Source organism: Chrysochloris asiatica, unplaced genomic scaffold (assembly GCF_000296735.1).
Source record: "Chrysochloris asiatica unplaced genomic scaffold, ChrAsi1.0 scaffold00034, whole genome shotgun sequence".
Taxonomy (NCBI): Eukaryota; Metazoa; Chordata; class Mammalia; order Afrosoricida; family Chrysochloridae; genus Chrysochloris; species Chrysochloris asiatica.
In genome coordinates, this window is record NW_006408552.1 from 5,638,008 (window position 1) to 5,654,439 (window position 16,432).

The following is a 16,432-nucleotide window of genomic DNA, read 5'->3' on the forward strand; positions in this document are numbered from 1 at the left end:
TGGGGACAGAGGCAGGCAGTTCTCAGGGAGGTCTGGGGGGCTCCAGAAGGCAGGGGGTATGGGGAGACGGCCTTGGCATGCTCCCCAGGCCTAGCAGAGGCAGCAATCAGAAGTCTCCCAGAAGCCTCTTCTCTGGGATCCCCGGGGCTGATGTTCCAGTCTGGGGGGAAATACTAGAGCCCGGGGTCTGGAAGAGGACAGGCCTCCTAGTGTTTCCCGGCTTGACTATCTTTCAGGGCGCTGATGACGCCATTGATGTTTTCTTCTGGTACCTGTAAGGGGTGGGGAGTTGTCCCTGTTAGTCAGGTACCTGCCACCCCAGGAGGACCCTGCCCAGGCCCTTGGCTGGACACTCACCAGGGCATGGTCAAACTTGAACGTGCTGATATAGTAGGCAGGGATGTCTGCAGCAGCCAAGGGTTCCGAGATCTGGGCCACGATCCCGCACTCGTCTGGGGAAAGAAGAGGGTTTGCTGCTTAGCCTAACAGATGGTTTTGACTCCCTGGGCACCCTGCCCCATGATCTTCATCTACCCCTTCCTTCTGGTTCTAGTCAGCAGTTCTCAGGAACCTCGTCAATTCCCCGGGCCTGCCATTCACTCTCTTCCATCCACTAAGTTCACCCTCTGCCCGACTATTCCACAGATGTGCTGTGGTCAGCAGGGTGAACTGAGGAGGCCCATGTTCAGGCCCTCTTCCCAGTCCTGCCCTGCTCTGTGCTAGCTGGATGACCTTGACAAGTCACGCCTTCCTGTCAGAACCCCTGCCTACAACGGTGGTGGTGGTGAATGGGTGCTATGAAGTCAGTTCTGACTCAAAGCGACCCTGTACAGAATTTCCAAGGCTGCCAATCTTTAAGGGAGCAGAGAAAGCCTCATCTTTCTCCCACCCATTAATAGTAGTAATAATAAAACAAACCAATTGCTACCAAGTCGACTTCAGCTTGTGCTGACTTCATGTCTCAGAGGTGAACTGTGCTCTACAGGGATTTCAACGGCTGATTTTGCTAAGTCAGATTGCCAGGACGTTCTTCCAAGATACATCTGGGTGAACTGCAACTTTCTGAGTGCTTACCCATCCATACCACCTAGTGATCCCTACCAGGCAGCAACCCCGTCTTAAAGGCAGTATCCGAGACTGGTGAGATTTGACTCGATTACTTTGGGCATGTCACCAAGAAAAGCCAACAGCTAGAAAAGGACATCATGTTTGGTAAAGCAGAGGGCCGGTGGAGATGAAGAAAACCACCTCATCTCCTGTGATGGATTTACTCAACAGTGCCCTCAAGCATGCCTGTGATCATGTAAATGACTGGGCAAGGGTGGGTTCTGTCATGCATGGGGTCATGGGAGCTGAACGGCTCTGTGGCACCCAATAAGAAGGGCAGGCACCCAACAAGAAGAGCAGCTTTCTCTGGCATTTGGCTGTGGGTGGAACATGTGTTCCTTCCTCTGCTCGACCTCCAAGGCAGGAGGTCTACAATGCCCTCCTGCCCCATCCTGGTTCCAGCTGACAGGCGGCCTTGGAGTTTCCTGGGGGGGTTCACAAGCCGCCACAGGGGCCTGCCTAGTTTGAATGCACCGTTTAAGGCTTCTGACTGCAGGAAGACTTCCACGATCTGAGGACCAGGCTTGTCACAAAAAAAAAGGGGGTTGGAGGCAGTTTACTAACAGACAGACACTCAGTACACATTGGCCCTTGGCTGCATTCTATCCTATTAGTTTGGTCGAGTTAGAAGCAACTCAATGGGGATGATAATATAACAACAACAAAGTCTGGATGAAGTGGATGTTGCGTTGAGCTGCCTTTGAAAGGACTCCACCTCATGGTGGGCCCTGCACAATGACTAAAACACTACCTGGTCCCAGTCCTGGTCCCGGGTCAGTTGTACACTGGATTTTCAGTGACTCATTTTTCAGAACTAGATAACCAGGTCTTTCTTCCTAGTTCGTCTTAGTCTGGAAACTCCACTGAAACTTGCTCAGCATCCCAGCAACAAGCAGGCTTCACCGACAGACGGCTGTGGCTGGGTGGGAGGTGGCCTGGCCTGGAATTCCAGCACTGACTCACCCACTACCCCCCAAATCAGCTACCCTGCTGTTGTCAAGAGTCACTGAGTCGGTTTCGACTCACAACGCCCTATATCAGGCTTCCAAGGAGTGGCTGGTAGGTTTGAACCACCAACATTGTCGTTAGCAGTCCAGTGCTTATCCTACAGTGCCACACCAGGCCTCCTCAGATGACTATAGGGCTATTGGAAGCACATGGAAATCTTCATGTTTGAATTTACCTGCAAATATTAAATAATTCATTCACTGCGACCAATAGTCATTCCCCCTTGGGATAAGCACTAGACAGGCACTATGCAATGAACTAGGAGGTGGGACAAAAGCACTTAACACGTTATTAGGCCAATTAACTGCAATGTCCCACAAAACCATGATCCAAACCTCTACACCAAGGAGCCAAATCCCACGAGGTGTGGGGTTGTAACATAAGTAGGCTCAACAAGTTTCTCTTTTTGTTGTCGTTAGAAACACATTTGTAACACAACTTTCACTAGTTTAATTTTTTTACTAGTGTCCAACGAATTTACAGCAATGCCAATAACCTGCTAGGCAGCCCTCCCCTTCATCAACATGATGCTCCATCAACATGAAGTCTTCTCTTCTCCCTCTTTCCCAGTCCTAATAAATATTCACATTGTGTCTTTTTAGATAAGTGAGGTCATACAGCATTTGTCATTTTGTGAGTGACATATTACACTCAGCATAATGCCTTCCAGCTCCATCCATACTGTAGCGTGTATGGAGACTTCAGTTCTCCAACTGGCTGAGTAGTATTCCACTGTATGAATGGACGTTTTGTCCTTCCATCTGTGGATTAAATTTAGGTTGATTTCCCCTTTGGGTTGTTGAGAATAGGGTTATAAAGAATAATCTTTTGGGTATCTACCTAGGAGTGGAATTGCTGGATCACATTTCTAGTTGTTTTGAGGAAATGCCTCACTTTTTGCCACAAGGTTGCACCATTCTGCATTCCCACCAGCCAAGATCAAGGATTCCAATTTCTCATATTCTTGCTAACATTTGTTATTTTCTGTTCTTTTGTTATCTTAATTCTTAGCCATCCTAATGGGAGTGTAAAGTCTGTCGCTGGGACTTTGAATGATGTTTCTCTGATGGCTAATGATGCTCATCATCTTTGCCCATTTGAAGGTCCTCTTTGGTAAAAAAGTCTATTTAAATCGTTTGCCCATTTTATGCCTGTCTTTAGGTTGTTAGATTCTTGTCGGATTCATGGCTTCCACATATAATCTCCCAGCCACAAGTTTGTCTTTTCACTTTTTGGTGAAATCTCTAGATTTTTCTGAAGTCCTATTCATTTATCTTTTGCTGGTTGTGCTTTTGTTATGGTATAATCTACTGATTCCCCCCCCAAAACAGTGAGGCCCAATTGATAAAAAATTGCCCCTGCATTTTCTTCTAAGAATTTATGGTTTTAATTCGTACACTTAGGTCCTTAATCAATTTTGAATTTGTTCGTGTGTATGGTGTGAGGCATGGGTCTGTTTTCATTTTTTTGTATGTGGAAATCCAATTTTCCTAAAATCACTGCTTGACGAAACTCTTCTTTCCCCATCGAACGGACTTAGCACCCTTGTCAAGTCAGTTGGACATAAATGTGTGGGTTTATTTCTGGACGGTGTGGTGCTGAAGGATAAGCACTAGACTATTAACCACAAGGTCGGTGGCTGAAACCCACCAGCCACTTCTCAGAAACCCATAGAGTGTTCTCCATGAGTAGGAACTGATTTGGTGGAACTTAACAACAACAACTTTGTTCTATTGGTCTCAGTGTCTATATAGGCTTTTGAATATTGTAGCTGTATAACATGTTTAAAAATCATGAAGTGTGACTTTTCCTATTTTGTTCTCTTTCAACTATTGCTTTAGCTATTTGGGGCCTTTTGCCATTCCATACAAAGTTGAGGAATGGTTTTTCCATTTGTGGAAACGAGAATGTAGGAATTTTAATTGGGATTGGCTGAATCTATAGATTGCTTTGGCTTGCACTGGCATTAACAATATTAAGTATTCCAACCCCAAAACATGGAAGATCTTTCCATTTATTTAAGTCTTCATTAATCTCTTTGAGCAGTGCTTTGTAAGTTTCACTGCGCCATTCCTTCATGTCTTTGGTGAGGTTATTCCTAGATATTTTATTTTGTCAGATGCTCTTGTAAGTGGAATTGTTTCCCTATCAGATTTTTCATTGCTGGGTTTTAGGAAACCCATGGGGTATTTTGCTGACCTAGCATCTTGCAACTTTGCTAAATCTCTGCATGAGCTCTTGAAGTTTTCTCATGGACTCTGGGACTTTCTATACACACGACCATCCACAAACCATATGAACCGCTTAAAAGTACTCAATACAAGGCCATTCATTATAGTCATCATATTGTCCAACTATCACTCTGACTCCGAAACCTTTCCATCGCCCCAAGCAGAGGCAATTTAACGTCTCACTCCCCTCCCTCCAGCCATTGCGTCAATTCCAACTCATCATGATCTCATAGGAGATTGTAGAACTGCTCTTTGTTATTGCTGTTGTTAAGTGCTGTCGAGTTGATTCCGACCCATAGCGACCCTGTATAGGATTTCCAAAGAGCAGCTGATGAGCTTGAACCACCAACCTTGCAGTTCAAAGGGCTTTGCAGTCTGGCACATTAATACACAAAGCCACGCCAGGATTCTCTATAAAGACAGTCTCCTCTTTCTCCTGCTCCCTGCCCTCCAGTCCCTGGTAACCACTATTTTACCTCATGTTTTATGCAGTTGCCTCTCCTGACTATGGACTTGGAGTCCTAAGATGGTGTTGCAGAATAAGCACTAGGCTGCTAATTGTTAAGGCTTGGCCGTTCAAACCTACCAGCTGCTCCTTAGAAACCCTATATAGGGTCGCTATGAGTCAAACTGAGTCAACAGTACTTAACAACAAAAGTGTGGGCTCAAACACAACAACTGTGAGGATGGCACAGGACTGAAGAGTGTTTTGTTCTGTTGTGCCTAGGGTCGAGATTTGACCCGACGGGACTAAACAAGTACTCCATCACAGAAGTGGGATCACATGATACGTGTCCTTTTGTGTCTGGCTTCTTTCATGTAGCATAATGTTTTCATAGGTCATCCCAGTATCAATTTTTCTTTATGGCGGAAGAATCAGTCAATGTATGTATATTCTGTAGTTTCTTTATCCATCGCTTGGTGGACACTTGAGATGCTCCCATCTTTTGGCGACTATGAATCATGCCGCTCTGAACAGTGGCGCACATGGACCCTTTTGAGTCCCTGTTTCCATTCTTTGGGGCACATCCCTTGGAGGGGAATTGCTGGGTTATATGCTAATTCTATGGTTCACTTTTCTGATAAACTGTCAAACTGTTTTCCACCACTTTAAGGATAAATGGTGGTTATGTTCCACAGAGTTGGTTCTGATTTACAGTCGTTGTAAAGGGCTTTCAAGGCTGTAAATCTTTACGGGAGCAGAAAGCCTCATCTTTTTCCCGTGGAGAGGCTGGTGGATTGGAACTTGCAGTTAGCAGCCTAGCTCATAATCCACTACACTACCAGGGTTCCCAAGGATAAACAGATAAGCACATGTAACTTTCTTCATGTGTCTTGCCTATGGGCCTTTTCAAATCCATTCTCCACAGGGCTTCCCAGTGACCCTTCTTCTATAATGGCAAGCCCTCTGCCTTTAGAGTAAAATCTTGAAGAACCCATTACTCTGGCATTCAAGACTCTGCTCCATATGCCTGCATGATGGAATCCTGTTTCTCTACTGCCCCCCACACCACATGCGTGACGAGGCTCAGAATGATCTAAATATGGCTCAGAGTTCAGGGAACCTGAGGGGACACTGGTGAGCACTTCCAGCTACTTAATGTCCACAAGCCTAGGATCCTGACCTGTGCCATGGATATAGACCTGAGACACACACTGGTCCAGGGATTGAACCAAGAACCTTAAGTGCACATATTACAGCACTTCAGAGGGTGAGCAAGCAGGCCTTTCCCCTGACCCTCAGGAGGGCCTCAGTGTGAGGCTACGTGACTACCAGGGACGACACTTAGTTCTGGGTAATGCAAATGGGTAAGGCACTTGGGTGGAGGTTCTAATCCACTCAGAGGTGTCTTGGAACCAAAGATCTGGAGAACTACTTCTGAATATCAGCCAATGAGATTCCTATGGTATCTCAACCATCGGATCCACAACTGACTGTGAGGATGTCACAGGACCCCACTGGATATGGGGTCACAACCCACGGCAGCTAACAACAATTCTAAAGTGGAGTTGACACTCTGGTCTTCCGAGGCCCGTGCATGCCAGGCTCTCTATGCCTCAGTTTCCCCACCTATAACCAGAAGGCAGCTTCCAGGAAGTGATGTGTTGTGTGGAGGGCCCGCTCCAGCCCAGTATTGAACCCTGAATGGCTCACCGAATCCCAGGGGCTGGCCTCCGATCCGCACCATCTTCCAGAGCTCCCCGGACGCACTCATGAACAACAAATTACTAGGAAACCTGAGGAGGAGGAAGAGACCCCCAGGGGTTGATGTGAACCATGCCTCCCTGGCTAGCACCCCCCATGGGCACCCCTGCCCTGAGGATGCAGTGCGGAGGAAGGGCATGCTGGCCAGGCTCCATATCCCCAGGGACTGTGTCCCCCTCGCTCCCCTCAGCCCTCCTTGTCTTGGGGGTGGGAGGGCAGGAAAGGCTGGGGTTTGAGATAAGCACCCTGTGAAGCTAGTCAATGCCTCTTTCCAGCTCAAGCTTTCAGACTTGGGACAACCACACCACGGTAGTCCTCAGAGCAGCCCTCACCCTCTGAGCAGCAGGGCTGGGGTTCAGGAGATGCTCCCAGGCAGCTCACCTCTGCTGGGTCTGCACGTCCATCACCAGGGAGATGTAGCCCTCGATCAGGGAGAAGGAGAAGAAGCGGATGTGGTCATGGTCGTGTTCGTCGCCGGCAGCCATCGAGTCTTTCACTCTGGGGCCAGAGGAGCTGGTGAGGGGACGGGGTCCCACTCTGTGCCCACCCCACTCAACCCAGCTCACTGTCTGGCTGGGAGACCCTGAGCCTATGTTTCCCTCAGAGGCTCTGGCCCCTTCCCAGGGGTGAGCATCTCCAGTGACCCTGTCCTGGGTTTGCCCACACCCTGGGGTCACTGCCTGGAGTCAATGCCAGCTCACAGGCCTGGGTCCCATTCCAGTCAGTACTGGCCTAATTGCAGTAAAACCTGTTGTCTCTGAAGGCACAACCTGGGTCCTGGCTCCTCAACTGACTGGGTTTGTCCTCATTACCCCCAGGTGGTATATGTGCTTTACCTCACACTGAGTCTTCCCCACTCAGACTAGCTCCGGGACAGAGGGGTGTCTCCCCCCTCAGACAGTCCCTGGGACAGGAAGGTGTGTCCCCCTCAGGCTGTGGGACACAAGTGGGTGGCCCTACCCGTTAGAGTAGAACATGACGTCCATGAGGAGGGTGGCCACAGCCGGCAGCGTATCAGGGTCCAGGCTGGTGACACAGAACCTGTTGCTTGGGCTGGACAGCGGGTGGATGATCGGTCTCTGGACTGTAAGAGCACAAAGACAAAAGGGCGGTTGAGGCCACAGCCAGGGAGCCAGGAGGGAGGACTGGGTGGCCGGGCAGCTGCTCCAGCCTTGCCCCCAGCAGGCTGAGAGCTGGACTTGGTGCCAGCGTCATTGCTTCTCTGAAGCCCCGTCCCTCACCGCTGGCTCAGGTCTAGCCCCTTAGAACCAGATGGTCCCGGCAGGGGATGAGGTGACGCGCCTGCACAAATGTCCCAACTCACCCATCTTGGGCTTCACAAAGCCGTTGGTGATGCCGGTGTTATCAGCTGCCACTGTCTCCCCATTGACAACTCGCAGGATGGTGAACTCAGATGACAAGGTGTGGGTGACAAAAGGCAGGTCCCGTTCACGCACCTGGGGATGGGACGTGGAGGACATGAATGGGCTTCATCCCCATTCCACTCTTGACTGCAGCATTCCTGGTGGTGGGAAAGGGGAGAGAGCAGGGGACAGCAGGGACACCATGCCAAGGCCAGGAGGTGCAAGTCTGTGTCCCTACATCCCCTCATGATGGTGGGAAGAACACAGGCTGCCAGGTAGAGCACTGGTCCATGGCCCCAGCATGCCTGTGGTGGGCACTGTGCCCACCTATTTCCTGGCTGCAGGCAAAACTGACCCCTGGTCTGGCTAACGGGACAATGAGAGGACAATGACTAAGGGCCCCAAAGGACCCTTCTCCTCTCTCTGGACTGAGAGGGGACAGTGGCCACATAGCTGTGTAGTGAGGCCAGGAGAAGCTGAACGCAGGGCTGAGTGTGTCAGGAGACATGGGCATGTGGGTGCGGACTGTGTGTGTGACTGCATCACTGGGTGAGAAGGGTGTGTGGGGACAGCGTGGGTGTCAGTGGCTTGACAGTGTGTGAGTGAGTGTACCCAGGTGTGTGTGAGTGTATCAGTGTGTGTATAAGTATCCAGCTATGTGTGTGAACCTGGATGTGTGTGTACGAGTGTACCCAGGAGTGTATTTGAGCATACCCAGGTATGTGTGTACCGGGACTGTATATGTGAGTATACCCAAATGTGCATGTGAGTGAGTGTACCCAGGTGCATGTGTACCCATGTGTGTGTGTACCCAGGTGTGAACCAGGTGTGTGTGAGTGTACCCAGGTGTGAGCTGGGTGTGTGTGTGTGTGAGTGTACCCAGGTGCATGTGTACCCACGTGTGTATACGTGTGTGTGTGTGTACCCAGGTGTGGGCTGGGTGTGTGTGTGTGTGTGTGTGAGTGTACCCAGGTATGAACCGGGTGTGTGTGTGTGAGTGTACTCAGGTGTGTGTGTGCCCAGGTGTGTGAGAGTACGTGGGTGTGTCAGGGGGGATGTGTGTGGGCTGTGAGGGAGGGAACGTGCATGAGGTGAGGTAGGGACACGGGGCAGCAGGCGGCTCACCAGGATGAAGTCCGTCTGGTAGGTGGATAACATGAACACGGAGATGTTCTGGTCAGCCAGCGGGGCGATGACTGACTTGGCGATCTTGGTCACACCGATGGGCTGGGAGCTGGAGAAGCTGCCACCCCCAGACACCACATTCAGGGCCAGCCAGGTGGCATCTGCTACACTCAAGTGCTCCGAGGAGGGCAGCTCTGGAGGGGACAGAGAAGGGAGGTGTGCCTTGTGAGCTGACCGGCCGCGCCTCTCTGCGGACAAGCAGTTGAAGCGCTTGGAGCCTCGGCCCTCTCAGGTGCAAGACGGCAGGCACAGGCCGGACTCACAGGAGCAGGGCTGGAGGAAGGACCCCCGCTGTCCCTCTGTTTTGTCAGAAGCTGCTATCACTACTGTCACACCTTATGCACTAGCTCTGTGGTTTCCACAATGGGCTCCTGGGTATCCCCTCCCTGCCTCAGTTAGACCGCCGTGTTGGCATTTCAGGAGCCGGGGGGCCCTGGGGCTGGTGTTGGCATGAAGGTTCAAGAGGACAAGTGGCCCCTCTGTTTCCTCAGCTAGCTCATGGAGACCCAGAACCCACATTCAGACGGTGCCTTCTGTTTGCCCTACAGAGGGCACCCAGGATACGGGTTCACACGTATGCACGTATCTCCATGCACATACAACCTGGCACGCGAAACTTGGTCACACAGCAGTGACCTGCTTAAACCCACCTGTACCAGGCCTAGGGGTGGGGCCAAAGGGTGGGCCTGCCAGGACCCTGTGACCCCACGAGGGCCAAGTCCACCTGGCAACCAAGGGCCAGTGATGAATGAGCCCAAGGTGACTCTGACAGGGCTGACCCCAAAGACCATGCTCTGTTCTGGGCACCAAATAGGAAGTGCCAAGTCCCCAAGGGTGCTAGGAAGAATGGGGTCCAGAGGGGAACCAACTCCGGGGGCTGTGCTAGCCTTAGGCAAGATGGTTTCCAGAGGGGGACTGATGAGGACCCATTCAGCTCCTACCTGCCCAGCTCTGGTTGCCACGGCAACCACTGGCTAGTGAGCCCATTGGTCCTGCTGGCTGAGAAGGGCCAGTAATGGCCAGTGTGTGGGAGGAGATGTCAGGAGGTTTCACAGAAAAGGGAAAAGGCTCAGAAGGGAGTGGGAAGAAGAGCTTTCAAAGGTCCTCCTCTCATCTCTCTGACGTGTGAAAGGAGAAAGATCTAAGTTCCAGCGAGCCAAAGTGCCTTGATGTTCCTCTCAGTCCTGGCTAGATGGCCAGCCCAAGCCTCCCTGCAATCCTGTGTACCGTGTGGGCCTCTGTCCACTGCAGCCGTCTGAATCTAGTTCAGGAGGCAATACAAAGTTCCCTTCTCATGACAGCAGAGACCCTAACAACACCTTCTTGGGGAAATGCAGGTACGGTTGTGTATGTCACCACCGCTTGGATTAAGCCTCGGTCCTGCCCGATCATCTCCTCTTCATTTCCCTGGGGATTCCCAGCTCCTTCCCACAAAGATCCCAATCCTGCTTTGTCCAAGAGACCTTTCAGAATATCCAAGATGGTAGCTGCTCTCCACAGGGGGCTACTGAGCACCTGAGAGGTCCCCAGTGCAACTCAAGAGCAGCGTTTCAAATGTTTAGTTTTTATTTTATAATTACTTCTAAAATATCCTGGTAAATACATATATACATGTATATGAAACCCTGTACAGGGTCGCTATGGGTCGGACCCGACTTGATGGCACTCAACAACAACAACAACAACATATATATATATGGAGACCTGATTTATACAAGGAGATCTGATAGCGTAGTGGTTACCAATTGGGCTGTGAAACGCAAGGTCAGCAGTTCAAAACCACCAGCTGCTCCGCAGGAGAAAGATGAGGCTTTCTGCTCCCGTAAAGATTTACAGCCTTGGAAACCCAGTTCAGGATTGCTATGGGTCAGAATCAACTCGACGGCACTTAACAACATGTGTGTGTGTGTGTGTGTGTGTGTGTGTGTGCCTGCTGACCAGAAGTTGTCCCCACGCTCCGTGCCCAATTTAGTCACTGGCCAGAGCTGGGCGAGGGTGTGGCAGCACCAGTGCCCCTCAAGAGAACCCTCCATCCATGTTGGAGGACATCAGGACTCTGTCCCTCCTCTGGATGAAGAACTGGCACCAAGGCCTGGAGAGGGAGCCAAATAGCCAGGGTCACAGTGTGCAGTAAACAGGAGAAGTGGCTTTATTCTGATATTGTAGGGTGTGGAGGAGAACCTCCTCAACTAGGGCTTACCTTCAGAACTTTAAATAAAGGTGTTGGATCAGTCCCCCAAATCTCAGAACCAGGTATTCATACTCTTGCTGGTCCCACCCAGAAAGTCTTTTACCCCAAAACATGTGTTGATATCCTAACCCCAAACCTGTGGAATGCTTCCTGGAACAAGAACAGAGAGACTTCATCTCTCTAACTTTGGGTATGTTGTCAGGAGTGACTCGTCCCTGGAGAAGGATATCACGCTTGGTAAAGTGGAGGGTCGGCGATAAAGAGGAAGACCCCCAGCGAGGTGGACTGACGCAGTGGCTACCACTCTGTGCACAGCCATGATGTGAGGATGGTGTGGGATTGGCGAGTGTCTCATGCTGTTGTACAAGAGCAGCAGCAACCTTTGGAGGTGATGCTGTTTGGAAACAGGGGTCTTTGTTTGCTTTGCTAATGAGGACCCAACTGTAATTGCTTCCGAGTTTTATAAAGAGTAGAATAAACACAGACATACAGACATGGGATTGACACACTCCAAGGAAGACACCAGAAACTAAGAGAAAGGCCCACAGAAGGAAGGAGCATGATGAGACCCTAATGTGGACTTTTAGCCTAAAGAGCGGTGAGAAAATAAACGTCTGTTCTTGAACATGTCCCCCTTGTGGTATTTCTGTGGTTTCCTCCTTAGGAAACAAAGACAGGATGGACAATAATGCAGATGGCGAAGGTGTGTTACAGTCTGAATTTGGGAAGCGTTGAGGGTGTATACGTTGTTAAGTGCTATCAAGTCTATTTCGACTCACAGTAACCGTTTTCCAAGGAGAGGTTGGTGGGTTTGAACCACTGACCTTATGGCTAGCAGTCCAGTGCTTATCCATAAAGGGAGGGAGGAGGTCTTAAAAAGTTCACCAAAAAAACTCCATTACCTTCTTACTCTACATTCTTCCTTGAACTTTTGAAGCCCCCTCATATTTTCTGAGGGCACCTGGATTAGTCTGCACCAATGACTCCTGGCTGGTTCGGAGGAGTTGTGGGGTGGACTCGGGAGAAATCCACGCCTAGTCCAGATGACATGAGGGTCCAAGGAGGAGGTGGGGAAACTGCCCCTGCTAGAAAGGATTCCAGAGCCCCAGACCTCAGGGCCCTGTGGTGTCCAATTCTCGCCTGCGAGCAGCATACTGAAACTTCCGGCAGGGATTGCCTGTCAGAGCAGTAAAGGGGTTGCAGAACGCAGCCACAAATGCTGCTCAGTGTTCTGGGTGAGGGAAGGTCAGTTGGGCCTCCTCCTCACCGTGGCCAAGCCTCAGGGTGCCTGAGGTGTCGCCTTGGGGTTTGGGATAAGCCACTGGGCGATGGACCAGGAGATAGCAAGTTTGCCCTTCCCCAGAGCAAAAGTGGATCCACTCCAAGGTTGAAATGGATTATTTCTGTCACAGCCCATTGCCCCAGGCCCTAAAAATAGCCTCAGAGGAAGCCATCGTGTGTCTTCAGCCCCAGCTACAAAATCTGGCTGCCCTGTCACTGGGCATGGTCTGCTGGTTGCTCACGTCCCCAAGGGACTGCCCATCCTTGGGCCCCTCTGCGACTCGCCTGTCCACACAGTCAGTCCTTGAGTTCAGTGGCCGTGGTCTCACCCTGACAGTGTGACCTAGGATAAAGTCACGGTCCCTCGCTCTCTCAGTTTCCAATCCCCTTGTTTTCGAATGTGGGATGATGCAATCAGGATCAAACTCAGAAGATGCTCTGAGGATTGAATGAGCTCATCGCCGGCCAGGGCTTTGAGAAGGGCCTCCTGCCGGGTGCTGACCAAGGCCAGTGACGGTTGTTATGAAGTTGCTGGGGCAGTACTGGAGGCCAGCCTTTTTTTTGAAACCACTTAAGTAAAATCTATCAAGCACCGAAACCCTAACCCCACACAAAGTGACACAAGTCATGAATGTCAAGGGGACAACTGTGCTCCCTCCACAGGGCTTTCAGTGGCTGATTTTTCAGAACTAGATTGGCAGGTCTTTCTTCTGAGGTACCTCTGTAAACTTTGGTTACCAGCCAAGTGCTAAGCCATATGTACTCCCAAGAAGAGTTTTCTTTCCTTTTTTTTTTTTTTTAAAATGTGCAATGTCCTATTGTCTTGTGGCTGGCAGGAGGCCTTTCTTCAGTGTCCCCCACCTGGGCTCATATCTGTGACCCCTGTCATGTCATCCCTGAATGGGTAGCTCAAAGTAGTGGCCTTGGGTGAACCAGGGGGAGGCTGATGCCACATCTGACTTGACCTTCCTGGGTCTGTTTTGACAGGAAGGGCCTGAGGGTTATGGAGAAACTGACCAGGAAAACAGACCAGTCTGAGCTGAGGTCTTCTGCCTCTGCCCCAATCATCAAAGTCCTCACGGAACCATCCAGAGACAGAAAAAAGCAGAAAAACATGGTGGTTGTCATGAGGTGCCACCAAGATGGTTCTGACTCACAGCAACCTGATGTACAACAATGCCCGGTCAGTCACCATCCTCAAATTCTTTCTTTCTTATGTTTGAGCCCAATGTTGTTGCCACAGTGTCAACCACTCTTGTTTGATGGTTTTCCTCTTTTCCACTGAGCAAATAAGATGTCCTTCTCTAGGCACTGATCTTTCCTGATAACATTTTCAAAGTACATGAATTTCATCCTCTCTTCTAAGGAGCAAACCGGCTGTACTTGTTCCAAAATAGATTTGTTCATTCTTCTGGCAGCAAATGGTATAGTCAATATTCTTTGTCAACACTGTAGTTCAAAGGCATCAATTCTTCTCCAGTCTTCCATATTTGTCCAGATTTTGCAAGCATATGAGGTGACGGAAAATACCACGGGGCTTGGGTCAGGTGCACCTTAGTCCTCAAAATACCATCTTACATGTTTGCTCTTTAGCACTTTACAAGAGGTCTTGTGCAGCAAATCTGCCCAATGCAATACTTGGTGTGATCTCTTGACTACTGCTTCCACGAGCACTGATTATGGATCCAACAATGCTGCTGTTGTTAAGCACCATCGAGTCAGTTCCAACTCATAGTGACTCTCTATATAAGGTTTCCGAGGAACAGCTGGTGGGCTTGAACCACCAACCTTGCGGTTTCTAGTGCTTATCTTACAATGCCACACCAGAACTCCAATATCAGCTCAGTGGAAATAGGATCCTGGATCAGACTGTTAACCTTGCCCAGCAGATAAGCCAGAGAACTCTCCAGAACCATTATAGAGATCCTGGGAGTCTGACTAGGATGACTGCCACTTTCATGACATCACCGATGCTATCATCTATGGTGTGGCAGAGCACACAGTAAGCTGTGAACAATTCAATAAAGAATCGTCTGATGAAAAGAAATCAAACGTAAGTTCATATAAAGAAATAATTACATGTAGGGCAAAGTTCATGGGTGTGGTGATCAAGGTTATGTGTTGGTTTGGTTAGGCCATGATTCCCAGTGGATTGGCAGATATAATATAATCACCCTCTAGTCTGTGATGTGAGGTGAGCAGTCTATCAGTTGAAAAAAGGAGTTTCCTTGGGTTTGAAGCCTGCATCCATATTGGCAGGCACAGTGGCATCTTGTTGCTGGTAGGGTCTGTCAAAGTTGGTTCCAATTCATGGTGATCCTCTGCACAACAGAATGAATACTGCCTGGTCCTGTGGTAGCCACACAGTTTTGTTGCTACGCTTCAGCCATTGCTGCGGCCACTGGGTCAATGCATCCCGTTTACAGGAAGTATCTTCCCATTTTTCACTGACGCTCTACTTTACTAACCATGATGTCCTCCATCAAGGACTGCTTCCACCTGATAACCTGTTCAAAGTATAAGAGACAAAGTCTCATCATCCTGGCTTCCAAGGAGCATTCTGACTGCACTTATTCCCATACACGTTACTCTGCCTTTCTGGCAGTCCATGGTACTTTCAGGATTCTTCTCCAACATAATTCAAATGCATCAATTCTTTTCCAGTCTTCCTTATTCATTGTCTAACTTTCACTTGTACATAAAAGGCAACAGGCCTCAAGCTGCTATCTTTGCTCTTTAAAGTCTTTAAAGAGGTCTTTTGCAGCAGATTTGCCTAATGCAATAAACACATCATTTGATTTCTTGACTGCTGCTTCCATGAGCGCTGATTGTGAATCCAAGCAAAATGAAGTCTTTTGACAACTTCCATTTTTCCTCCTGATGTGACACTGTAGGATCAGCACTGGATTGCTAAACCCAAGGTTTCTGGTTCAAACCCACCAGCCGCTTCTTAGAAAATCTTGTTCAGGGTTGTTATGAGTCAGAACAGATTGGACAGCACTTACCATCATTCATTGGTCCAATTGTGAAGATTTTTGTTTTATGTTAAAGTGCAACCCATACAGAAATCTTTGATCTTCATCAAGTATTTAAAGTGGAAACCAGGATGCAAGGTTGTTCTCACCTGTGTATTTCAGGTTGTTAATAACTCTTTCTCCAATTCTGATGCTACTTTCTTCACGTAATCTAGGGATTATCTGCTCAACATACAGATCGATTAAGCATGGTGAAAGGATACAACATGAGCCCATACTTTTCCTGATTTTAAACTATGGAGTATCCCCTTGTTGGGTTCAAACGACTGTATCTTGAGCACACCATTATTAAGTGATCCAGAATAACTCTTCTCTGCTATGCTGTCCATAGCTTGTCACGATCCACACAGTCAAAAGCTTTTTTTGCGTTGTCAATAAAGCACGGGTAAACATCTTTTTGGTATTCTCTGCTTTCAGCTAAGATCCATCCCGATATCAGCTGTGATATCCCTAGTTCCATGTCCTTGTAAGAATAAGGCTTGAATTTCTGGCAGGAGCCTACTCATGTACCATTGCAAACATTTTATGAATGGTCTTCAGCAAAGAGTTACTTGCATGTGGTATTAATGACATTGTTCGATGATTTCTACATTCTATTGACTAACCTCACTTTGGAACGGGTACAACTGGTTGGCCAGTTCAAACTTCGTGGCATAGATGAGTGAGCGCCTCTCAGTGCTGCATCAGTTTGCTGAAGGATTTCAGTGTATATCCAGTAAATTCCAGGAGACATGTTTTTCACCACTGCCTTCAAGTGCAGCTTGGACTTCTTTCTTCAGTACCATTGGTTCTTGATCATATAACTACCTTTTTTTTTTTTTTTT

The 16,432-nt window shown here is 49.1% G+C and overlaps 1 protein-coding gene across 1 annotated transcript in view; it reads right to left on the bottom strand.

Annotated features, from left to right (window-relative positions):
- Positions 1-206: 206 nt before the first annotated feature.
- GATSL2 (GATS protein-like 2) overlaps positions 207-16,432 on the bottom strand; it is a 62,009-nt gene continuing 45,783 nt past the window's right edge. Inside the window, exons 5-11 of the mRNA XM_006859715.1 lie at positions 9,042-9,235; positions 7,877-8,009; positions 7,513-7,636; positions 6,934-7,050; positions 6,502-6,584; positions 358-452; positions 207-272 (exon numbers count right to left, since the gene is read on the bottom strand). Coding sequence (XP_006859777.1) covers positions 207-272; positions 358-452; positions 6,502-6,584; positions 6,934-7,050; positions 7,513-7,636; positions 7,877-8,009; positions 9,042-9,235 — 812 coding nt within the window. The remainder of the gene's footprint in view (positions 273-357; positions 453-6,501; positions 6,585-6,933; positions 7,051-7,512; positions 7,637-7,876; positions 8,010-9,041; positions 9,236-16,432) is intronic.